At 37.7% G+C, this 26447-nt stretch overlaps 2 protein-coding genes across 2 annotated transcripts; both read left to right on the top strand.

The window, feature by feature from the left end:
• The first annotated feature begins 3663 nt into the window (after nucleotides 1-3663).
• Nucleotides 3664-15872, top strand: RRH (retinal pigment epithelium-derived rhodopsin homolog). Its single transcript, XM_063310036.1, has 7 exons — nucleotides 3664-3894; nucleotides 7070-7260; nucleotides 9657-9756; nucleotides 11503-11656; nucleotides 12488-12656; nucleotides 14530-14708; nucleotides 15770-15872. Exons 1-7 carry the CDS (start codon nucleotides 3810-3812, stop codon nucleotides 15870-15872), a joined length of 981 nt encoding a protein of 326 aa, XP_063166106.1. The 5' UTR covers nucleotides 3664-3809.
• A 1338-nt stretch (nucleotides 15873-17210) lies between these two features.
• On the top strand, nucleotides 17211-24090 carry LRIT3 (leucine rich repeat, Ig-like and transmembrane domains 3). Its single transcript, XM_063310729.1, has 4 exons — nucleotides 17211-17326; nucleotides 18911-19386; nucleotides 20501-20806; nucleotides 23036-24090. The coding sequence occupies exons 1-4, from the start codon at nucleotides 17211-17213 to the stop codon at nucleotides 24088-24090; spliced, it is 1953 nt and encodes a 650-aa protein (XP_063166799.1).
• Nucleotides 24091-26447: the final 2357 nt, after the last annotated feature.

Here is a 26447-nt window from a genome sequence, read left to right as displayed (position 1 = left end):
CGATTCAATTTTCAATTGAAATTTATTCCGGGGAAAAAGAACTTCTTGGCTGATGCCTTGTCAAGGCAACCTCAGGATTCCGGGGCAGCGCCAGATGTGGTTAGCACCCTGTGGACGGCGCCCCAATTGGGCATGCAGGCTGTGACGCGAAGCCAAACACGCGCGCAGCAGCCGCTCACCACAGGCGCTGTTCAGCCAAGCACTTTGTCAATTCCCTCCCAGTTGCAACAAAAGTTTCTAAAAGAACTGAGAACGGATACTTGGTTGCTTGCGAATAAAGACAGTGTTACTTTTGACAGAGGCTTCGCTTGGAAATCTAACCGCCTCTACGTTCCTGAAAACCTCAGAAAAGATGTGTTACTACGTTCACACGATGACAAACTCGCAGGTCACTTCGGGTTTGTAAAAACCTTGCACCTGGTTCGGAGGCAGTTCTGGTGGCCCACATTACGTAAAGATGTCAAAGACTACATTGCCTCCTGCACTGTTTGTGCAATGTCTAAACGCAAGGTGGGCAAGCCCCAGGGCCTTCTGCAGCCGGTGGCAGCCCCTTCTTCCCCTTGGGAGGAAATCTCCATGGACTTTATTGTAGAGCTACCACCCAGCCAACGCAAAACGGTCATTTGGGTGGTCAAAGACTATTTTTCCAAACAGGCTCACTTCATCCCTTGCGTGTCCATTCCGTCGGCACGTCAATTGGCTCGCCTATTTCTTGTACACGTGTACAGGCTACACGGATGTCCCTCCCGCTTGATTTCGGACAGAGGTACACAATTTACCTCACAATTTTGGCGGGCGTTTCTCAAGCTGTTAGGCACGAAGCAAGCCCTGTCCACGGCTTGGCATCCTCAGACGGACGGGGCCACTGAGGCGGTCAATTCTACTCTGGAGCAGTACCTTCGAGCTTTTGTGAATTATCAGCAGGACAATTGGGTAGACCTCCTACCGTTTGCTGAAGTGGCTTACAACAATGCAGTGCATCAAAGCACTGGCCAAACCCCATTTCGGGTAGCCCAGGGTAAAGATTTTGTACCTATCCCTGATCTACCGCAACCTCCTGCAGGATCAGCCACTCCAGATGATTGGACAACACAACTGGCATGATTCAAAAGGCATTGGCTGATGCACAAGCGGATTATAAATTGTATGCTGATCGGAAGCGGGCCCCCCAACCTGCATTCCAAGTTGGGGACTCGGTTTACCTTTCCACCAAGTTTATCAAGTCATCACAACCTTCAAAGAAACTTTCGCCTAAATTTGTGGGTCCTTTCCCGATTATCGCTCAGATTAACCCTGTGACTTTTAAACTTGACTTGCCTCATAACCTTAAACGCTTACACCCTGTTTTTCATTGCAGCTTACTCAAACTGACTATTCCTTCTGACCGCTGGCATCGCCAACCTCCACCTCCCACCCCCATCATGATTGATGGTCAGCAACACTTTGAAGTTAAAGAAATTTTGGACTCTAGACGCCTTCGCAATACTTTGCAATATTTAGTTCGTTGGAAACATTTCCCTCATCCAGAGTGGGTCGCTGCACCAGATGTGGCTTCCCCTGTCCTGGTGGCCCGTTTCCACTCTGCTTATCCCACTAAGCCAGGTCCCTAGGTGTATTTTTAGGGAGGCGGTATGTCATGTTCGCCGTTTCAATGTCTTTGATGCATCGTAACGTTTCGCATGTCATTAATTGGATGCGTGTTTCATCTTTCTGGGGAGGATGGGAACGGTTATCTTTTGGCTTTGCTTTGGAATGTCTTTGTATTATCTACTGCGCTCAAGGTTACTTTCCCAGGCTAGCAACTCTGACGTTTGCTAGCACCTGTGCCGGGCGGGGCTGTTACGAGGGAGGTGGGATACGTTTGCACCAAGGGTTTAAGTTTGTATTTGGCGCGCTTTTGCTCATTCTCAGCTTTCTCTGTATTTGTCTTTAGTTCTCTAATAAATCAGATTTCATTTAGCAGCCTCTTGTGAGTCTGAGTATTTGGGCTAGGCAATCATTACAGTGGGATTTAGTCAGTGTACTAGATGTTGGCTCTAAAATTAACAGTGCCTACACCTGACAAACATCTCCATCTTGAGATCTAAGTTGTTGACATGGCTGTAATATCTAACCATTCTTTGCTTTTTTTCTTGTCTCTTGTTCGTAACATCTTGTCAATGAAGGCTAAATAAATAAAAGCAAAAGGCCTGCAACTTTTTAAATGCCACTTTGATTGTCCCAATAAAGGCATTATTTGCCTTCATGCATGCATAAATTGCCTTCTGTTAGCAGTTCTATTACCTTTATGCATGCATATATTTTTAGTGCAAAGAAGAGAGGTTTCTGAGTTTTCTGCCTCATGTGCCCAAATCTTGACAAGGCTTGGATTCTCCCTACCTTCAGATGAGAATGTGCAATCTGCTTTTGGCCTTTAAAGGTCCAAGATTCCCCTTATGGAATCTGTATGTATGATGAACATAGCTTGGTAGCAGATAATATATTTTGAATGCAAAAGGGGCTAGGTTTGACCTACAGTGCTTTATGTAAAAGAATCTGACGGAAGCAGCGATATTAAAAAGTTTCTGCCTAAGATGCTTGGAGAACGGCTCTTAGATCAGGATCATAGCCATAAAATGCTGCCCTGGCCATCTGGGAGAAGAGGAGGTGGTCCAAGGAAAGGGTGGTGTTATCACCAGAAGTAGTAGGGCCAAATCAGCCCATTTTGGCAGGATTGGAGGAATGTTTGGAGGAATTCAGCAGAATAACTGAATTTTAGTGATTATATTTGGTGCTGTTGTGGGGCATTTGTGTTTATCTTTAATGGTGGAAAATAGGAGTGGTTTGCTTCCCAGATTGACTGATTATGTGCCATCAAGTCAGTGTCAATGCTTAGCAATCTCTAAAAAATGAAACTGCCCTGCTGAAAATTTGCCATTTTGCTGTTGAATTTTAGTGGTACAAACTTGGGTTCCTTGGGAGATTGTGTGGTTGTGGGCCAGTTTGTGCACTTCTGTGCTAAGGCTGAATTAAACCAATTCAAGGCAGCAGACAGTGGGTTAAAAGTATAATAAAATAATATAAAAACATATACAATAGTAGCAGCACATTAAGGAATACAAAACGTTCAAGTACCAATCATTCCAGTGGGATCACAATTTGCCTTGGCTTAGGGTCTGCTGGAAAAACCAAGTTTTTAAGGATTTCCTGAAAGAAACAGGGCAACTGGATCTATAATGTAGTTCTCTGAATTGTGGCTTAGCATGTTGTGTACATACAGCCAAAGTCAATAATAACCATGCTCAACTGACAATCCAAGTTTATGTAACCAGTTTAAAGCAGATGTGTTCCAAATGTTTCAAGGTAAACTTCCAGTTTGCAGTGCACATCTGCAACCTGTTCCTTACAGAGAAAAAAAATACATTTTGACAGAAACTGAGTTTATTTTGCTGCATGACTTGCTATTAAAGATCCTGAAAATATTGTGTTAATAAAACACCTAAAGACTGAAGTTCAAAATTTGGGTTCTGTGAAACTACTAAATCTCTTACCACAAGGCACTCAAAATCTTACTGAAGATAAAAACAGCTCAGTATTGTTCTTTGTTTGACCTAACAAGCTTTTCCTTTCAAAGCCTAGGAATGTAAGTCCCTTCGCTTTCTTTAATCAGGAGAGAGAGCAGGACATTTGTAGGAAGTTTTAGAGGACAAGAATTCATCTTAAAAAGATTGAAAAAGTTCCTTCCTTTCTTGAATTCATCTTTCAGAGTTTAGCTCTTGAAGTTTCTTCTGAATTTTCTTTCCCCTGCCACATTTTGGAATCGTTCTGCTATGACTGTGGAAAATATAAGTGAGCCTCCATCTGCCTTTTCACAGAGCGAACATAACATTATTGCAGCATATTTGATCACAGCAGGTATGAATGTTGAATGCATTTGGTAAAGAAAATATTGAAGTATCTCAATAAAAGAATAGTTGCTTTATTTTTAAGTCTCTTAACATAAGCAAATAAATGTGACATGTTGAAAGTGGTTTGCTACTTTTTAGATTTGAAAGCAAAAGGCACTTTGGAGTACCCAGGGATGTGCAAGTAGCATCTATGTGCAGCTTTTTAAACCAAGTACTTCTTTTTTCAGGATCTGCTGGGTGAGCCCAGAAAAAGATGGGATTGTTTTAAGGTATTGCAGACAAGTTCTACTTTTGCTCCCTAATATACTTTGAAGTTCTTTTTTGCCTTGAAATCCAAAGTTCTGCAAAGTTATGCACACTCTAATCTTTACAAGTCTTGCATAGTCACTTAAAGTCTGGGCAGAGTAGTAACTCAGTGATGGAAACCCTGTTTTGCATGCAGAAGATCTAAGCTTCTGTCCCTGGCAGCTCTGAGTAAGGAGAGCTACTACCTGTATATAAGACAATACTAAGGTAGATCAAGGGTCTGACACACTGTAGGGCAACTTCTTAGGTTCTAATTCTAAATGCATTTACTTAGATGTTGACCTAGTTGAGTTCAGTGGAACTTGCTTTGATGTAGACCAACCTAATCACTAAACTGGGGGTAGGGGTGTTTTTCCCTAGACAAACAAATTCAAAGAATAAGTAGCAAGACTGTTGGCTTTCAGTCTTAGATGTCTTCCATTCCATTCTTCATGTCAAGATGCTTCTTACTCATTGGCTGCATTTGCAGAACTGACTGTTTCACAGACTAGTCAGTCACATTTTAAGTTTATGTGTTGTGCAAATCTAACTCCTGTGGTTAGTTTATGTTTCACTACATAGTGTGAACCCAGAAAATTGGAATGAGTAAACCATGATTGCATTAATAGTGAATAAACATATGCTGTAAACATATCCTGATTCATACTACATTCTCCCATTTTTTGGGGTTTTGTGAGGTGGTGGTGGTGGTGGAATTTTCCTGTGTTCTAGCCTCAAGTGGTTCTTTGAGCTGGTATCAATCAAATTTTTATTAAGCAATTGATCAGCAGTAACACTGTATTCTTGAATGATAACTTGTTTTCTTTTCCATAATGGGATCACAGAATATAAAGGTTGGAAAGGGCCTTGGGTATCATTTAGTGTTTCTCAACCTGAGCAACTTTAAGATCTGTGGACTTCAGCATTCCTCAGCCAGTGTGTAATGGATTACTGCCCAGGAAAGGAATCCATTACTATTGTGTCTCTGAGAGATGGCTGTCCGGATTCTGTTTAAACACCTCCAACAAAGGAAAGTCCACCATCATCTGAGGTTGTGTTGAACAACTCTTATCATTAAGGTTTCTTTTTCCTGATATCCAATTGAAATTTACTTTCTTGCAATTTAAATCCATTGGGATTTTTTGTTTGTTTTTGTCCAGTCTTTCTATACAACTGAATAATTTTGCCCCAACTTCTACAGGACAGCTTACCTGAAAAGCTGAAGACAGCCCTGTGTCTCCTCACATGCCCAGGGCCACCAACTGTTTCTCATAAGCCTTTCCTTGCTTGTAAAAACTGTTCCAGCTTGCATTAAATTACGCAGGATTTACTGAAGTTCACATGCCACATATTTATTATTCAGTTTATGTTCCACTGAGTGGACAGGTAGACTATAAATCAAATAAATAAAATCATAGGGGTGTCTTGTTTATTCAATCGTATTAATACATTATGTTTTCAAGTCTCTTCAGGGCTATAGAAGCGAAGGGATTTTAATTAATGTTGGAAATACGGTAATACAGGAACAATTTGAAATCACCCAAGAGCTAGTTCCTCAGAAACTTTGAGTGTTCTGCCCCATTTTAAAGTCTTTATTGTTTTGAGAGAATGTTTTCTGTAACTACAGCACTTTTGAGATTTCAGCCTGTAATAAAGAAGTCTGGTATTTTCTTTATGACACGCTATATAACATGAAGATCTACAGCAGACAGATACCTGCTGATAGAGTAAGCAGCTTGTATCCTTGAGTGTTGTATGAACCAAGGGATTGTTGACTGTAAGTCATAGTTTATGGCTTCATGTGTTGGGTGGTTCTAGCCAGTTGTGATTTATTCAATAAACAAAATTTAAAGCTGTATGGGTTTCTGCAGGGAGGCATAGGGAGAAATGACATGTGATTGATACAAATGCCAGTTTACTTGTGTCAGATATCCTGATGCAACTATATATTCACAACATTTACATGCTTATCTCATTGTTCACATGTTGTCATTTTACTGTCATTGCAGTTTGCTACAGATCTCGCTGCAAACCACCACTGCTTAGTATAGTTGCCATTTTAAAAAAACTTAAAAAAAACCTTAAAAGTAATTTATAATAAGATTCAGACAGTTAAAGAAATGTGTTATAATATTGTCACTGGCATATTGAGAAATAATAGTGAAACCAATTTTCTAGCTCACTAGGTTATGCATATTCACACATAAGTTATCTTTTGTAGATTTTTACCATGTAAATGGGACTAGAGGTGAAATACCTAGTTGATGTACCTGTTTTCACACATGCTCAAGCATGATGTGTATAAACTCCAGTGGGATTGGTTCACATGATAAGCCATCAGTTACAGTTAAAAATAACAATTGTTGGGGTTATGGAACATCGCTAAGTCAAAGCCAAATAAACCACTCTATGGATGCATTATGATTTTAGTGTGTGTGAATTTAGCCTGTTTTTAAAAGTTACATTATTATTGAAAGATTGATTGTTCGTCCTGTCCTGTTCTACATTGGCATATATTTATTATTATTAGTGCCTTTGAGTTAGTTTTTGACTCTTGGCAACTGTCTGGACTAGTCCCTGCAGTTTTCTTGGCAAGGTTTTTCAGAAGTGGTTTGCCATTGCCTCCTTCCTAGGGGTGAGAGAGAGTGACTGGCCCAAGGTCAGCCAGCTGGCTTTGTGCTTAAGGCGGGACTAGAACTGATGGTCTCCCAGTTTCTAGCTGGTGCCTTAACCACTACACCAAACTGGCACCAAAGTAATGTTTACTTAGACCTTTTTGAAGTCTGAAGAAGATGATGATGATCTTAGTCACTTTGTAAATGACAGATTCAGATTAGGTCTATTAATGCTAAAATTTCTAATGTTTACTCCACCCCCTTTTTTTTATCTTTTGACAGGAGTCATAAGTCTTCTCAGTAATATTGTTGTTTTAAGCATCTTCATTAAATTTAAGGAACTTCGAACACCAAGCAATACTATTATTATTCACCTGGCTTTTACGGATATTGGAGTGAGTAGTATTGGCTATCCCATGTCTGCGGCTTCAGATCTGCACGGAAGCTGGAAATTTGGCGACATGGGTTGCCAGGTACTTGGGTATTAAAGCAAAGGATCACATCACACATATTGTATGTAATCCTGCTCAAATCATTGTGTTCAGAAACAGAACATAACAGAATGTACTTAAGTTTTTCTAGCAGTTCTTTTTAGCAGGGACAGTTGAGTAACAAATCTCTTTCCACTAATGTGTTTGTGACCAAAAAAAAAACACTTCTGTGAACTACTACTAAATTTCTGTCATCTTTGATGCTAGAAGGAAAACATCACCAAAAGAGAAGCAAATCCAGAGAAAAGATTAAATTATTGAAGAAACATTTCATGTAGGTGGTCCATAAAGTAAAAAGACAAAACCTTTGCATATAAATGATTATTTAGGTGGACTCACTATACATTAAATGTTTAAAGGCAAAATTAGGATTATAAAGTGGTACTTGTATTAATTTATTTGATTGTTCTCCAGAATTTTGGGGAAGGGAGGGGGTTAGATACATATAGAAGCAAGTAGTATTTCATCTTCTGTGAAGAAGGGGTTGTTAATAGTGCAGCAAGCACTTTGCACACCACCTGATTGTTAAGTGTTGGCATCTCTTAAAGGAACTGAGTGATGGGAAAATATCAGATCAGACAACAAAATTGAGGTAGAGAACTAGATGGACCAATGAACTAACTTGGATCATGGCTGTCTCCTGTTTTGGATGTAGTAAATTAATATACTTGATCCCAAAAAATATCTGCTGTTCTTCCATGCTGATTAATTAAAAAAAAACAAACTTCTTGAACTAGGAATACAGAATATTTTCTTTAAAAAAAACTGTCAGCTCTATGGCTACCATGCTTTATCCCAGAGATCATGCTGGTTGGGAACTCTTGAAGTTACAGTCCCAACACATCTGCCAAGTTTGAGAAAGTTATCTTATTCTTTCATATGCTACAAACTTCTTCTTGTTTCTATTTTGCTCTCAAAAGACTACCCAGACTGCTTTTCTAGTAGTTGAAGATGAGTACCCCATGTGCAAATTAGGATACAAAACGTATCACATTTGTCACTAGATGGCTGCCTTGAGTAGCACAGTAGAAAAGACTTTTGTTCCTAGCTCTGCCTTGAAACATACTAGGAGCAACTGACTGTGACAGCCTCCTGGGGAAACAGCATGGTCCAAAGGCAGGATACTTGGTTTGTATTCCAGTGGTCATGAACTCAGACCCAGTAGCTCCTGTTGAAAGGATTAGGACTTAAATTATAGGAAAGGCCTCTTCTGAACTATTGTTGACAATAAGAGAAGGAAAAGTGAGATGTACATGTTGACTTGTAATTTTTTTATACTACCCATTGAACAGAAAGTCCTGTTCCAGTGTCTGGAGGCTGTGTGGATCTGGATGGGGCGGAACCAACTCAGGTTCTATACTGCCAAGACCAAGTGGCTGTGGACTTTTGCCTCCCTTCTCCCAGTCTTAGAACATACTATCTTTAGTCTTGGATGGGATTGCACTCCCCAGCTCAAGATCTGGGGGTCACCTTGGACTCCAGTTCCTGCTTGAAAAGCAGGTGGTAGCTGTGGCTAAGAAGGCCTTTGCCCAGCTACATTTAGTGTACCAATTCTGGCTGCTCCTAGATTGTGGGGTCCTTCTGATGGTCATGCATGCCCTAGTCTCTCACAGTTGGGTTATTGCAATGTGCTCTACATGGGGCTGCCCTTGAAGATCACTCAGAAGCTACATCTGATCCTAAATACAGCAACAGCAACAACTTTGGACATGCATTGGTATGCCAATGTGACACCAGTTCTCTAAAGGTTGTACTGGTGATGAGCTTCCATTTGCAATTCAAGGTGCTGGTTATCATCTATAAAGCCCTTCATTGCATAGGGCCAGGTTATCTGAGGGACTGATTATCTCCCATGTTTTTTGCCTATCCAGTAAGATCAGGCAGAGTTGGTGTGTTTTAGGTCCAGCTGATTAAGTAGTGCCATCTGTTAGGACCCAGGAAGTGTGCCTTCTCTGTTGGCACCTACCTCTGGAATGATATCCATCAAAGATTAGTTTGGCTGTCAGCCTGATGATGTTCTGGAAGCCTTTAAAAAGTTGGCTGTTTTCCCAGGCCTTGTGGAGCCTTCTTTGTTATATTTTCTATTATAGGGAATGTGCTTATCTGAACACATTTTTTCATTATTTTCTGTTTTTACCATAAGTCTTCTACTGGCAGCCTCTGAATTTCATAAAATAACAAGTAAACAGAATAACTGTATTAAGCTGGGCTTTACTGATTAACTAAAAATGATAATATGGCATTAAACAAATGGATCTTCATATACATATTTGTGTAGAAGAGGCAATGTTGCTTGGTAATAGTAAAAAATTCTGATTTCAGACCTTTGAAAGCAATGAAGATTATTTTTAAACAATGTATCATTTCTTAAATTCTAGATTTATGCTGCTTTAAATATCCTCTTTGGAATGGCAAGCATTGGTTTGCTTACTGTTGTCGCCATAGATCGTTACTTGACAATCTGCAAGCCTCAAATAGGTATGATGCTCAGTATTCTGGAATAAAAGCATATAGTATTTCAGTATAGATGTTGGTGATTTGTTCTTCAGCAAATCCATATTTTGGAACTCCATATTACTTGAATTTTGCAGAGTTGTTCAGTTTTGTAGTAAACGAAAAATCTTCATGTTGAGCTTGACCCTTGGTGAATTTGGTATCATTTTTTTTTATTTTGGCAATAATATTGGTTTGCCATTACTTTTTTTTTCCAGAATGTTTTTTTTTACCTTATGTCTACTTGCATTATCTGTTGCTTGTAGGTAACAGAAACAGCTGTGGAGACAAAAGCTGTACTATAAAAGTTTGCCCTTTTAAAAGTATCTCCAGTTAATTTTGCTCTTGTATTTTGGAGGACTACATCTCAAAACCTATTTCTGTTTTCAATTGGAAAATAATGAGGTTATATTTTTAATTGTGTGAATGACAGAAGATAGAGCAAGAAGTCAGAGCACCTGTATACCAAATTATAGGTGTCAGAAGGAAAAGGAAGTATAGCAGCATGTGCACTGAGTTCTCAATGGCTAGCTTTATAGTGTAAGACCAGAACAGGGAATCTGGTTTCTGTAAGTACTAGAGTGCCTGCAAATATCTCAGTACTTGATTTGCCAGGCTTCCTGACCCACCTGATCTAAATTCTTTTATCACTGGGGAGCTCTGATAACATGCTTCACACAGTAAAAAGCCAAACACTGTAATCTTCAGGCATTTTAGAAGATTAAAATGGTTAATGCGGGCAATCAAGTGCTATGTTTGGAAGTGTGCACATTTGTTCAGAAAGAAAATAAAGGCATAAGAAGATAAGTTCTGCGCAGGCAGAAACTGTCTGGGAACATACCTACCCATTTCTCTTTTAATAAATATAAGTTTTGTAAGTACTAAGCTAATTCTTCCCCTGGACCCATTGCAGACATATTGTAAGAATGCCCATGACATAGTCTTAAAATTATGAATAGGTCTGTCAAAAAAAATTAGGCATCTGTAGTTTAAGGGATCTTAAATGTCAAGGATTATGATAGACTTGAATAAAGGCTCAAGATGTTGATAGGGACAAAAATCATACGATTGTTTTGCGGACAATGTACCCAATGCCCCCTTTTTATAGTTTTTTTAGGCACATGATGAAGCGATTTTGCTAAAACTTAGATCCTAGTCTAGTCAATGTCTAGTTGGAAGGCCATCCAGCAATTATTTATTAACTATAGCATAATGAAAATACATGAACGCTACAGTAAAGGCAGTATTGTGTGTTTGGAAAGCCTTTCTTAATCTTGTTTTCTCTAAATATGTTGGACTACAACTACTCTAGTATCAAGTTAACAAATGGTATGATGGGGGTTTTAGTGTAACCTATCTGGACGGGAAAAAATTGAAGAAAGCTTCTTTAGGGTAACAGCTAGGGAAATGTTCTCAGCAACTTTCTCAGTTTTTTAATCAATGTTTTTAACTGTGATAATATAACATAACATAACATAACATAACAACATAATATAACATAGTATAGTATAATAATATATATACACATACAGTATATGTAATTTTTATTGGGGGAAGTTAGCTCGTTAGATATCATGTGGATGTGAACATGAATTTAATATTTGAATAGTTATAGTCTGATTTGTGTATTTATAAAAGTTTTATTGTGACTTTTGTATTCTTTGGTTTTGAATAGAATAGTACAAGTGAGAGGAAAGAATAAATAGTGGTAATATTTTGGTTTGCCAACAGGTAACAGACTTACTGCTCACAACTATATTGCCCTTATTTTTGCTGCCTGGACCAATGCAGTCTTTTGGGCCTCCATGCCTGTGTTAGGATGGGCAAACTATGCCCCAGATCCAACTGGAGCTACTTGTACTATAAACTGGAGGGAAAATGACATGTACGTTCTTTTTATGGTGAAGTAAAATATTCATGATTATAACCTTTCGCTGTTCTAAAGTCACTGAAGACTTGCCAGAAAAAGTAGAACAAGTGTTGGACAGTTTGCAAAGAAGGAACAGTCTTGCAAATCACCCAGGAAGAAAATCTCCTCCACAGTGTTTGAGTTTGGTATTTCTTCTAGACATGGGAAGGACCCCATTGGATCTGTGCCCATCTATTGTTTTCTACAGAATAAATAATATGATTGTTGTACTTATTTTAGTATTAACCTTTTCATTTATGTCTTGAAGAAAAGGATATTTAAACATTGCATTGTACATAGGCTGGAAACAAAGGCTAGCATAATATGTCTGACTCTTGGCAAGGGCCAGTAGAAAGGGCCAATGGATAAGCAGAAGCAGTTAAAAAGAAGCAAAGGGTCCTGAACAGGGTATGAAACCTGGGTAGCTCCTGCTTTGAAAGACTGTTGTGTTAGACATGGATGTAGGCATAGCAGGGCCAAGAGGGCAGTGTCAAGTGATATATGTACAAAAGAGTAGAGCTTTTGGGTAGCTCATTATTTTGGAGTCATTGTGGCTAGGAGTGGACTCCTATGAATTCTGCATATGTTTGTTTGGAAGCAAGCCCAGTGATAGAATTTCTGTTAAATGGGCACAGGATTACTGCCTAAGCCACTCCAACAAGTAGCTAACTTTAGAGTATCAACTATAAACAAATTCAACTATTTAAGTTCAAAGTACTTTTCGAACATCCTCAGGTATTTGTATCAAAACTGCCACTAAAGAGAGGAAGCTTTTCTAGTCATCTGCTTGGTCTTTTTCACTTTCAGATCCTTTGTTTCTTACACTATGTCAGTAATTGCTGTTAATTTTGTCATCCCCTTATCCATCATGTTTTACTGTTACTACAATATTTCTCAAACTGTGAAGCTGTACACCAGAAACACTTATCTAGAAAATATTAATGTTGATTGGTCGGATCAAGTCAATGTTACAAAGGTAAGGTCATGATGTGATTGTATCTTTTTTTCTCTTTCAGAATTATTTTGTGTAGGGTGCTAAGAGAAATAAGCAGAACAGCTTAGAATATAGATCAGTGTTTCTCAACCTTAGCAACTTTAAGATGAGTGGACTTAAACTCCTAGAATTCCCCAGCCAGGCATGCTGGCTGGGGAATTCTGGGAGTTGAAGTCCACACATCTTAAAGTTGCCAAGGTTGAGAAACAGTGATAGAGATAATGTTTGTTCTCTCTCTCTCCCTCTCGATATTGAGGAAAGTCAGAGAATAAAAATAGTAATTATTGCTTTAGGTGAGAGAAATGTAAACATTCTGCTTGAAGATCACTTGCACCTGGATCTCTCATGCCTTTCTACCTCACACCTTCTTTGTACTGTAAGTTCTTCACATCGCCTTATTTTCCTTCCAAATTATTGCCTGTTTGTGATGTGGCTTATATGAGACATGCTACATCTATGTGTGGTACTGTTATGTTCACACTGAACACAAATCTGGTTGAGATATATACAGTATGTATTAGGGGGAGAAAGCCAATTTTTGAAATACAAGAACCTGAGTCTACTATACTTAGCATATCAAACAACTGAAAAGTTTGGGTATAGCAATTTAGATACTAAATATTATTTCACGCCTGCTATATTTTCTCAATGTGCTCATTTTCTGAAAGATTGCTATGAAAATATTTGAGGTTAGTAGATGTAATCAATCACATGTGAGGAAACAATGTGTTAGTGGATCTTTGGAATATAGGCATGGTGTATGCAAGTGAGAAGAAAAAAATCCCCAAGGTATTGAGACAATAGTTTAGCTCCAGGTTACAATTTATTGAGCCCCAATTTATTGAGTTCTGATTTAAAATTTATTGCGATACCAGCATACAATGTCAGTGAAGGGAATTAAGCTTATACAAATTGGTGTTTAGTTGACAAAGAGTCAGATGAGAAAGGTCAAGCAATAACATTTAAACATACAAAGCAGGGTTCAAAGCAGGGCATTTAGAAGGCTTTATGTATAGATTACAAAGAATTAAAATGGTAAAATGGTAAAACTGACTTCTAAACTTAAAAGATCTCTGCTTGAACTGAGGAAAAATTGGAAGAGGGGATTGAAAGTCTGTCTTCACTACAGCTGCATGGAGAAATGATTCAGGGCTAGACAGAATGTTTCAGCAGCGGAGTCCAGGTATGATGCTTGGAAAGAGAGAAAGAATGGACTTGCCTAGAGGACTGAGTAGCAACAGGGACAAAGCAGCTAGAGAAAATGAGAGAGACAGAGAAAGCACACATCTTGTGGGCAGTGGATTTTATTCTCTTGTAGCAGAACCATCTCCTTCCTATCCACCCCTTTTGTCCCATCTGGAAACGGTGCCTGTAATTTTTGTGCATCCTTAGGTAACATTGGAATTATGTAAATCAGAGCTTATGTAACCTGAGGTTGCCTGCAGATTGAGGTATGAGACCATATGGCAACTCTCTACAACGTACATTCTTATTCAGCACAGATTATAACTTCTGCATCCGTTAGGATCGCTAACTGCAGTCTTTGGAACATTTAATTATACTCCACAATTAGTGATTCTATTTAACTGTAACCATGATAGGCCCAGTTCTTATATTTCAATCTTAAACATTCTGTGTCAAAATGAAGCACTGCTGATTTTTCTTAAACTGGTGCTCTCCAAGTATGCTTTCCTGGAGAAAGATGAAAGTTGCAATACAGTATATGTGGAGGATACTAGAGATGTAGAAAAAAAGAAGGCTAGACAGAATGCAGGTTTGAGGAATAGACCAAACAGATGCTTAAAATAGACTTAACAAAAATCTTGAGTTACAACATTTTTGTTTTTGTTTACAGATGTCTGTTATCATGATTTTGATGTTTCTGCTGGCTTGGTCTCCATATTCTATTGTGTGTTTATGGTCTTCCTTTGGCGACCCAAAGAAAATTCCCCCCACTGTGGCAATCATAGCCCCACTGTTTGCAAAGTCATCTACCTTCTATAATCCCTGCATTTATGTCATTGCAAACAAAAAGTAAGTGGCTCTATTGAAAGATGGGGGAGAGATAAGCTTTATGTAGTCCTAAACAATGCAATAATTTTAAAGATAAGGAAGCCAGTGTGGTTAGAAAGTTAGACCTGGAGTAGGACATGTTTGTGACTATCTGGTATTAAAATGGAACTTCATCATTGAATGTAATTGTGTATTGATAATTTCCCATTGATCTCACTGCTTACAATTCCATTTTCTCCAACATTGTACAGTATGTGCACATAGCTTGTGATGTAAGATAACATTTCATGTAGCTGATTAAAATGGGCTAATAAAAGCCTATCAACAAATTAGTTGGCTGTTAAAATGACACAGTGCTGTTTGTTGTTTGTAAAGTTGGGGAGGAATACACATTCCTGCAGGAATTGCCATTGTCGTCCTTCTGCCAAGCCAGTGGCCTACTGCTGCTCTCATTTTTCTGCCTGCTGTTTTCAAGGAAACAACCTGTGAGAAGAGTAAGGGGAAAAAAATTGTCCTTTCCCCCAGAAGGTAGTATGAGTTAGGTCCAGAGGAAAAGGCACGAGGATAAATAGTGGCAAAGGTACAGCTAACAGATCTTGTAGCAAAAATCTAGACCACTGTTTTTCAATCTTAGCAACTTTAAGATGTGTGGTCTTCAACTCCCAGAATTCCCTAGCCAGCCACTGATCTAGATAATGACTCTATGGTGGTAAAGGTTAGAGTTCTCTCTCTCTTTGCTGTCATCCAGTGGTAATCCAGATTTTGATAGCCCAGTTTGAACAAGTCTAAGCCAGAATGGCAAGAAGCACAAAATGCATGACTTCAGGGAGGGAAACCACAGAGAGTAATCCCAGCAACTCTCCTCCCAAAGCACACTTTTCAATTTCTGACATTTACAGGTACAGCTGAGAAGAAGGATTTATGTCAGAATTCCTAGTGAGTTGTTGCCAATCAGCATAATAATACTGATGAAGATTAACCAATAGCTTGGTTAATCTTGATAAAAGATATCTTCCTGTGTTGCCTGGAACTGCTGCTGCTCTTTTTTTATCAGACACTGAAAGTGGTTCTCCCTCTTGCAGGTTTCGAAGGGCCATCCTTGCAATAGTCCAGTGTCAAATTTGGCAGGAGGTAACGATCAACAACCTCTTGCCAATGCAGGTATCTCAAAATACAGTTGCGTAAGGATGCTGCTTTAAAACCTATCCACCTATACCTACCAGCGCATCATATTTTTGGTCCTGCAAAGAAAGTTGGATCTGTTTCACATGTAACTATGTATTGATATGCAATAACTTTGCTTTCTAGTGATTCTGTTTGACTTTATGGATATTATACGATCCTGGAATCATGTCTTTTATTTCATAAGACACTCAGGGGTCCTGGTACCCAGTCCTCTGCTTTACTGTACATGCATAATGGTTCCTGGGATTATACCCTAAATATCTACACTAAAACCAACTCTACATGTGATGAGTACAGCTGAACAATTAACACTTGAGTATTTCAACAGTCGCTACTCAGTTTTGTGCCTAGTTCATGAAAAGTAAGATAACTTATCTGATCCAGTCTGTACCATTCCAGATTATAGTGAAATAGTGTTATGTATATGTGTAAAAAAAAAGACCCTATTACACTATATGTTAAAAAAAGAGGGTGAATAAAAAGAAATATAAGACAGACTGTAAACTGCTTCAGTGAGAAATCCACTGAAAATTGAAATGAAATTTTATATTTCTTTTGCTAAAAACAATTCAATGTCCCTAGGAAAAAAGGCATTTATTATACCTTCTATTACTTTTTGTTTCTTGCAAAGTTATTGTTGCCAAACATATCAACCTCTATTAAAAGAAATACTCCAAAATAAAGCAATTGTTGGAGAGCTAAGCAAATATTTGCTTTAGAAAATGAACAGTTTAAGTTTCTATCAATAAGTTACTTCTCAAATTGTGTTAAATTGATCATTTGTACCAACTGCTACTAAAGAAAATTACATTTCTGTACATGTTTACTAGTACTTTTAAATTACAAGTCTGCAGTTGTTTAAACAATATTTCAACTTTGAAACAACATCTGGCAAATTATAGAGCATTTTGGAGATCCAAAGAATTCTACTTCAAGACTTTCCTGCATAATATATGGTCTTAGCACTGTGTAGTTATTCAAACAATAAACAGACTTTTTAGAGGAATTATTATACTCAGTGTGTCTGTGTTAATTTGAAATTACATTTCCAATTTTTTAAAATTTTAGTATTTAACTTGCTGTTCTAGTAGTCTTGCTTTCGAGGTGGATATAATTTTGTAAGTAATGCATTCCTCCTCTGACACAATAAAGACAAGTAGTTTCAACTGAGCTTTTGCAGAATACATTTGAAGGTTAAGTAATTGCAGATCTCAGCTAATCCAGGGTAATCTGCTCTTACTAAATGGAAGCTGCGTTCACAAGTGTAGCTCGCAGGGTGATAGTCTAGGAATAAAAGATCTTTGACTTTGGATTTATCTATTGTCTTGGAAAGAAATCATGCATCTGTTTGCTGCTGTTTGTGTCATGATGAGCATTTTGGAAGAAGTGGATAGTTTCTGTCCTTCTCAGTGCAACTGCATTTACCATGGCATGAGTGACGGAACCAGAACAAGGTATTGGTTTTCTTTACTTTTCAAATAGGTGTTACACTTAAGATCCCTATGCTTATCAAACAACAACAAACCCTAATGAAATTTTAAGGAGAGATTTGTGTTTTTGGAAGATGCTTTTATAGTCCACTGCAGTAATGGATTGGCTAGCCACCCACAAACATCTCATCAAATTGGATTGTGAGCAGCAGCTAGTGGGCTAGAATAACACACACACACACACACAGAGAGAGAAAAAAAGAGGGAGGAGGGGGAATGGAAATCACCAAAGAGAATTGGACATCGTTCTTATGTGCTGTGCTTAGCACCTGCTTATGGCAATGTGCCTAGTTCATGAAAAGTGAGACAATTTATCTGATCCAGTCTGTACCATTCCAGATTATAGTGAAATAGTGTTATCTATATGTAAAAAAAACCCCTAGGATACAATTTTCTGCCCTACTATCTTGTGAAAAATTGCTTTATTTTCTTTTATACAGAGAAAGAAGCACACAGTCATTCCTTGCTCCTAGCTTACTACCCAAAATGATTCAATCTAGGTGAAGGTTTCAATGCTGTGTCTGTTGTATGTGGGAATTGGGTCTTTCATTGATTAAAAAACAGCAGGATGGTGTAGAAAATGAGTGAATAGGACAATAGGCATGCAGAAACCTGTGGATCTTGTTAATTCCTTCACAGCTCTGAGAGATAATAAGCAAGTTTCTTTGCACTGATGTTATGTGCTCATCTAATTTAAAATGAAATATTTGACATATGCCATATTTAAAATAATATAATGAAGGACTACCCTTTATAAAACAACAACAAAAGTATTTCACAAAAATGACATGTTTTCTATCTGATAGAAGAGGTAGTCTTAGAGTATCAGATTAGGAGTGTGGAGATAAGTCCTTTGATAACCTAGCGATAATCATATTCTATCAATTTAACCTATTTTACAGGGTTGTGATGATAAAATATGGCGGGAGGGGAGAAGATACATGAATGCCATCCTGAGTTCATTGAAGGAGAGGTTAGGTATAATTAAATGTAATGATAATAATATCTGGGTGAGGTATATTTTAAGCCTACTTTAATTTGGGAGTTGTCCTTTACTTTATCACTTCTTTGTTCAGATTGTCATATCTTATTTCACTGTGCTTAATCCTAAAGTGGTACAGTCTTCACAGGTTTCTTTATTTACTGAATAATTTAAAGCCCCTAGCTATTAGCCATAAATGCCAAATTTCAGGTAAATTATATATGGACACAGGAAAGGTGTTTGATGCTGATGATACTTTATTCCTGCTGCTGAAAAGAAGCCCCACTTTTAAAATTATCTTCTTGTAGAGCAAAATCCAGTGGGCAAATCAGTTACTTTCCATGCATATATATAATTACTTTGGACAATGACACAAGTGTCTTCTATACATACTTTCCCAACATTCCACATCATCTGAAAGATTTATTATGCAATCCTGAGTCAAATAGACTACTCGAAAGAGCCAGATTGAACACAGCTGGATTTGTTTTTAGTAGGACCACAATTTTCTTAATGCTTTGTGAAAACCTATTTGTCATCAGCAGCCTCTCTTTGTTTGCTATTAGGTCTGTCTTATGTAATGATCCCGATATGTTTGAAATCCCTATCAATATTCCTGTGGACTCTGTAAAACTCCGGATAGAAAAGACAGTCATAAGAAAAATTCCAGCAGATGCTTTTTACTACCTGGTGGACCTCAAATATCTATGGCTTACTTACAATTCTATCACAAACATTGATACCAGCAGCTTTTATAACTTAAAGCACCTACATGAATTGCGTCTGGATGGGAACTTGCTGTTGCGTTTCCCTTGGGAGTCTTTGGCTGAGATGCCCAATCTACGAACTCTTGATTTACACAATAACAAAATGACCAGTATTCCAGTTGAGGCTGGCAGATATCTGAGAAATCTCACTTACTTAGATATATCTAGCAACAAATTAACCTCTTTGCCATCAGACCTCATGGATATCTGGCTTCCTTTTTCTGAAACGGCAACATACAGAAATACAGACTTCCTGGCACACAGGATCATATTAGGTAAGCCATGAACAATTTGATTTCTTTCTTTGAGTTATGCCTTCTGAGATAATTCAGAACGAGTCCATAGTATGAACACAAATAGTGTGGTCAATCAGCTTCCTTCTCATACTGAACAGTTGTTCTGTTGCTGGCCTGGACATATACTTGTTACAGTGGAGTTTGGCATTTTATTGTTCAGTAGAAATTCAGTAACAAAATTGAGTGAAGCCATTTTGATCGGTTCTGTTGTTTGTTGAAAGCTTCACCAAGTGGCTAAGTGTAGTCTGCCATACTACCTAGTGGAGAGCAGAATTTGATGTGCTGAATTGATATATTCAAGACTGGACTAGTCCATATGCTATAGGGATATGTTATCTTTAACAGTGTGCTGGAAAAGAATTAATGCTTGATTTAGATAGGGGAGGAAGAACATATATTCAGCCATAGAATTAGGTACTTTAAAAACATTAATTATCCCTGACAAAATCTCCTAGTGTCAAATTTTCATTTTCATGCCTGACCTCAATACAGTCAGGCACTATTCCATTTTTACTGTTTGCTTAGTCCATAAGTAGAACTTCTCCATAAGATTAATTTTTTAATTGTAGAAGTATGTTTTTCTACAATTTATTAAATCATGAAAATAAAAAAAAACATAATTGAATATAATAAACTTGATATTCCTCCAGACTTGCTAATCACTCCTTCAGCATAGATTATGCTAATCACTTTAAATATATATATCCCAAACTCCAAATATATTTTTTGGAAAGACTTTCACAGGCATCACAGGTAATCCAAAGAAAAGTTCAGGAGGGGGTGCTGCTTATGTTGCTAAAATAGTAACTTACGTTTTAGAATTTTCCTTCTTAGCTGCTCATAATGTTTCAACAATCATAACAGAAATATAGAAGAAGGCTGGCTGCTTACAATTTAAATAGCACAAATCTTGAAAAGTTTTCTAGTATTAGATTTATCACAGGGAAATAGGTATAGTACTTTGGCCCCATAAGTTGCCAAATCATTTACCTCAACCTGAAAACCGAAAGGGAAATCCAAATACCTGATGCTATGCTAATCTAACTGTACACTTGCTGACAGTATTATGACTGAATTATTTTTCCATGTTAAGGTCTGCAGGACAATCCATGGTATTGTGATTGTCGTATTTCCAAGCTGATTGAATTTTCCAAGATTGGGGATACTGCTATTATACTTCTGGACCCTTTTGTGGTTTGCAGTGGACCTGAAAGCTTGGCTGGGATCTTGTTTCAAAGAGCAGAATTGGAACAGTGTTTAAAACCATCAGTAATGACTTCAGCTACAAAGATTACCTCGCCTCTAGGAAGCAATGTTCTTTTACGCTGTGATGCAACTGGCTATCCCACACCACAACTTACCTGGGTTAGATCAGACAACGTACCAGTGAACTATACAGGTACTTAGGTTTAAAAATTCACCTGCTCAGAAATGCCAAAATCATATTATAGTTAAAGCGTTTGAGAGATACAGGTTCAGTTCTCTGCTTAGCTGTGAACCTGGATGGAGAAAAAGACTGTTACCTTGAATTTACTTGTAGAAATAAATAATATATATTCTATATATTAATTTTTAGAAATTGAAAAGCCCATAGGGAACAAATTGTGAAGATTCCATGATATTCTGATGAAGATCTGGAAATCAAGTGGGAATGTGTTTTCAAACCACACAATTATCTATATAATTTTTTGTCAAGGGTGTAAACTTTTAAAAAATGAAATAGTAGTGATAATCCCCTTCAGCATAAATAACAATACAAGTGCATACAATTTAAAAGAGAGTATAACCACCCTTTAGTCTATAATCACCCATGACTTTAGTTCCAATCTTGTCCAATTTGCTAGACTTTACACCACTGTAACTATGGCTGAATTGGACCTTACATGTTTTGAATTGGTTGATGAAATTAATAGTGGCACACTATGTTCCACCGTGTGCTAAACAGGAACTTGCTCTTATTTGCCTAGAAATTGGAAGGTGTAAATGTTCTTTACAGTTGCGGCTGTGTCAATTTGCTTCCTAAGACTGATTTTTGGCAATAAATGTTTTCTACCACTAGAGATACAAAAGAAATCTCTCTCTTTCTCTCTCTCTCTCCAAGTACAATGGCATGATGGGAAAATTAAATCTGTCATGGCCCAGATGGGTATGTCATTCAAGCCACCTGCCACAAAATATTTGTCTGCTTAAGAACATGCAAATATCTGTGTGCATTGGTGGAAATTACATCCCCAAATGTATACATTTAGAAAAATTACATATAAAAATATGTATTAGAGAAAGTTCCATATAAAATGATAGTAGGTTAAGGACAACTATTGCGAATGTTTGTGTCTTCTAAGAAATAATTTATAGAAAATTTGATGATGCATATACTATTGTATGCAGGTCTAGATTTAGACTGAGACACATCCCTAAGTATTCACTGTTATTACCTATTCTTCTAGCTTGGTCTTGCAACATAAAATCAAATTTCACAAAGGGTTCTAAAGTTGGTTTTCATGTTCAAAGAAGAATAGAATAACCTGTTTGGCTTTTGTTCTTGGAAAGAAAAAAAGGAAAAAAATGCTGGACCCCCCCACCCCCAGTTACAGTGGCCTTTTCCACAGTGAAGTCAGAGCTTAGTGAACTGTATGCTAGATCTGCAAATGGAGATCTGCAACTAATGAGAGGGAAATCTATTCTTATGGGCAACATAGGAATTAAAAGAAATGAAAGAAACCAAGCAAACAGAAGGAAGAGAGAGATCCTATCACTCGCTGCCTTCTGGATGATTATCTGGGAGTCCTCTGGGACCTTGGACTTTGGTTCTGAGGTCCCCTGCTAGGCGCAGTATAGGACAGCAGGTAGATCTGAATGCACTGATAGAGCTGTAAGTTTTCGGCAAAAACTGGCAAAAGTTTTTGACTCGCAAACGGTAGGTTGGAACAATGGTAGTTGGAACAATTATTCACCACTGATCTTCATAAATTATACTGCTGAAAACATGAGGTAACCAGGAGAGGATTTTTTAAATAGAAGAATCTACCTTCAGTCTTATTAACCCAAACAAATTCTTGAGCTGAGAATTCTTTATTTCCAAGTGTGCATCATCTTTGCTAAGCTGTATCTAGTGAATATCCGAATTCTAATAAAAACCAATATATCATCTGCCAACTTCTGCTGTGAGTTCTAGGCTTCCCTTAGGCATGAAAGCCGGCTGCGTGACTTTGGACAAGTCATTGTCATTGAGCCCAACCCACCTCACAGAGCTGGTGTTGTGGGGAAAATAGGAGGCCGGAGTATTAGGTATGCTTGCTGCCTTGAGTTATATGTAAAAAAGGTAGATTTATTTTTATCCTATCACAGAAAACCAGCAGTATTATAGAAGAGGCATTGCTATCTGTGTGAGAAAATGAGGGGTGTCTTTTCTAAAATATGCCAATTAGGCCAAATTAATTTATGGCTTTTAAATGGGTAGATTTAGCAGAATGTGTGACTCATTGTGCTCAAATAAAAAGAGTGCTTCTCTTTTGAAATCTTTGTCCCGTAGCCTCCTAATGTCGCAGCTTCTTCGTATTCAAATTTATTTATTTATCAATGATGCATATTTATATTGCCATTTATATTGTATTTCTTTCTTTCCCAGTTATTCAAGAAAGTCCAGGAGAAGGTGTAAGATGGTCCATCATTAGTCTGACAGGCATTTCCTACAAAGATGCAGGAGACTACAGATGTAAGGCCAAAAATTTGGCTGGAATGTCAGAAGCTTCTGTTACCCTCACCGTTGTTGGTGTTGTTACCACAACAGTACCTCCCCCAAAGTATGGGAAAAAGATAGGAACAGACCAAGCAAATACTACCCAAGAAGATGTCAAACCAGAATTTTTAAATGTGACTTTTTCTACTCCTACAATAATATCCTCAACCACCTTTCCTTCTACTCCTGTGGCTACCACTGAAAGATTTACAACCAAAAGAGGAATTGACAGAAAACAGCTCAAGTCCATGCCTGGTGACAAAAAGAATGTGAACACAATTGCCAATGGAAGCAAAAAACAGTCAGGTGCATCACTCAGTGCAGGGCCTGCAGTTGAACAAAATGTCACCCTAAAAAACCTAAGAGTAATTCCTGAAACCAGTGAAAGAGTGACCTTAATGTGGAAAAGTGTTGATGTTTCTAATAGCTCTGCTATGACTGTGTTGTATTCCAAGTATGGGGAGAAAGAGATGTTGTCACTAAATCCAGATCCCACAAAAAATAAAGTGACAATAGATGGTTTGGAGCCCAGCACAAAGTATGTGGCCTGCGTCTGTCCCAAAGAGGTTCCTCTCACCAAAGATCAATGCATCATTTTCTTCACTGATGGGACTAGTACAGACGACAAATCTCCTATCTCCATTTTGCTGGTGGCTAGTGGAGTAGCCTGCGCAATAGCAATACCACTCATTTTTTTCTTGCTGTATAAAGTCATGATGCTTCACAGGAAACCAAAATCAACCAAGGAAGATGAACTTGCAAAAGAGACTTATATCAAATTTGAAACTCTTTCTCTTAGACCACATTCAGTGGGGGCAAATGGGGAGGTCTGGACTCATCGGAACACTGATGAGTCTGAAAGGCTACTACTTTGTTCCCGGTCAAGTATGGATTCGCAAATGACCTTCAAAAGTGAAGGTTCCAGGTCAGAGTACTTCTGTTGACTCTGGGTTCTATAGATTATCTAAAGTGAGGCAAAAGAAGCCCAGATCCAATATTGGATCAGTACCAGTCACAAATCATGGATGTCAAAGACCACAAATGATAGAAATCAAAGTCTTCTGTGGTGAGACATATGGAAGGGAAAATGCCTCTGCAAAAGTGAACATTTAAAGACACTTATTCCTGAAGCACTTATCAGTGTATAGTGTCTGCCTTTTTATTAATCCTTCATTTATTGTTTAAGAAAAGATTTTATGTAAAATACGTATTTTTACTTCCCTGTTGCTCTCCACATTTCTTGCAGTTATACACTACTACAGTTCTGTGCAAAGTTCTTATCAATATTTTGTTTCATTAAACAAAAACTCCTGGACTGTTATGCATGAGTTGAAAGACACAGTGGGGCACAACCCAGAATACTCCATTTCAATTAGGTTGATTAATTAGTTTCATTTTGTATTGTGGTCAAGATGTTGGATGATTAAAAAATATGAGATTCAATTTGGGGAATGCACATAAATATTTATAATGTCAAGGCGTGATATGCAGTTAAGCACATATCTATAGCTTTAATCTTGGTTAACTAAAGTAAGTCAGTGACCTGCACCTGGAATAAGTCACACCTAAATTCCACTCAAATCACTTAACTGACAACTCTGACCTTTTTTGTAATTCCTTATAATAAATATTGCAGCAACATGTGAGAAATGCATTCTGAAGAAACTCAGTCTGTGTTATGAATTTAAGGTAAGGATGAATATGCATCCTTAAGAGCTGTTACAAAAGAACTAACATATAGTGGACTTATCCATTAAGATTAGAAGGGAATAAGATAAGAACGATCAAAGGAAAGTTTGAAGGATTAGAGCAAATGGTATCTTTTTTCAAAGAATCTGGGCAAGAGAACAATGGTTCTCCCCCAGTATTTGGCCCTAGTATCTGGTATTCAGGGATATATTGCTGTTGATTATAATGTTTTCATTTTAGCCATCATTAAGTAATAGTGGTTAATGCATCAGTTCTTCAGGAATGTGACTGAACTGATTAATCCTTTTTTTAATAAGCAGTAATATTATCAGCCTTTATTACAGTCGGTGACCAAGTTTATATATGTTTACGAAGGTTACAGAGCTTGGAATTGCTGAGAGTAAAGAAAAATAAAGTGATATATAGGGTGAAAATAGTTGAATATTAAAGAAGATACACTCAAACACTTAAAAGAGCTGAAATTATAGAATTATATAACTAAAATACCATATTCTGGTTTCTCCTAACATTATATAACTCTTTTGCCTTTTAGTAAGACAAATATTAGATTTTTTAGGCTAGCACCTTTTTGGCTCAGTAGAAGACTTCATACCTTTTATTTCTGATGTACTCAGAGGCATATCACTTATGCAATCAAGCAGCACCATCCATGCTTAAGAGGAATGTATCAGCATATGGTTCTGCATTAAAGTGTATGTACGCGCATAAGACAGCCATGACTTCCCTATTCATTTGGAAGGAATGCATTAGGACCATGCAAAGCATTTGAATGAATGTGATACTATGAGCAACACAATTGTTTTCAAAGCATTGAAGCAGCCACATTCTTTGGAAGTCTCATGTGCCTGTTTCGAAATGATACAGTTGCTTCATTTCATGGGGGGTCCTAGCAGATAGGTTGTTGATGCATAGATATGCATCTACAGACAAGCAGGGACAGATTTTGAAGGAGCCATATGAGTCCTCCAAAAGACATGGCTCTGACATTTCAATGACGGGTGCTCTGCTTGGGTCAATGCATGTGTCCACCTTGATTTGTATTTGTCCAGATGATAGTTGAATTCTTTGGGATTCAATCTTATTTCTAATGCAATTTAGTATAGCCATCTGATGTTGAGAGAAATGTAATCTAAGACATCTGGAGGGCACTAGATTGGGAAGGACTATCTTTAACCACTGTTGAGAAAGGCCAATTCCAGGCACCCAAGACCTGAAGACTGTTTCATGCTTTTTAAAAAATGTCCTGCATTATCAATGCAAATAAATAATTGCAAATGACAGAGGCATTCATAGTTTCCATAATCATGTTTGGATAACACAGAAATGTCAGAGCCATGTCTTTTGGGCTCTGACATCTCAATGACAGGTACTCAAACATCTTTCTTCTAAGGTAGAATGAATGGATTAGCTATTATTTCATACTTGGTGTATAACACTTGCTCAATATGGGATTTTAATGTTTCTTGTTGTAGCTTGATTTTATTGTAAGCTGCCCATAGTCCCTTTTTTGGGGGAGATGGGTAGTAATAAAATTTGAAAAATAAATAAATAAATAAATCTATTTAACAATGCCAATGAAACAGTGGGAGAT

Source organism: Candoia aspera, chromosome 8 (assembly GCF_035149785.1).
Source record: "Candoia aspera isolate rCanAsp1 chromosome 8, rCanAsp1.hap2, whole genome shotgun sequence".
NCBI lineage: Eukaryota > Metazoa > Chordata > Lepidosauria > Squamata > Boidae > Candoia > Candoia aspera.
Note: the sequence above shows the minus strand (reverse complement) of the source record. Positions and strands in the feature narration are given on the sequence as shown.

Bases quoted from the DNA above. Each gene is read 5' to 3' on its own strand.
- RRH (XM_063310036.1), top strand. From the start codon at position 3,810: ATGACTGTGGAAAATATAAGTGAGCCTCCATCTGCCTTTTCACAGAGC. The intron at 7,261-9,656 runs GTACTTGGGTAT...CTTAAATTCTAG, and splicing joins TTGGCGACATGGGTTGCCAG to ATTTATGCTGCTTTAAATAT. The intron at 12,657-14,529 runs GTAAGGTCATGA...TTTTGTTTACAG, and splicing joins ATCAAGTCAATGTTACAAAG to ATGTCTGTTATCATGATTTT.
- LRIT3 (XM_063310729.1), top strand. From the start codon at position 17,211: ATGCATCTGTTTGCTGCTGTTTGTGTCATGATGAGCATTTTGGAAGAA. The intron at 19,387-20,500 runs GTAAGCCATGAA...TTCCATGTTAAG, and splicing joins GGCACACAGGATCATATTAG to GTCTGCAGGACAATCCATGG. The intron at 20,807-23,035 runs GTACTTAGGTTT...TTTCTTTCCCAG, and splicing joins CGTACCAGTGAACTATACAG to TTATTCAAGAAAGTCCAGGA.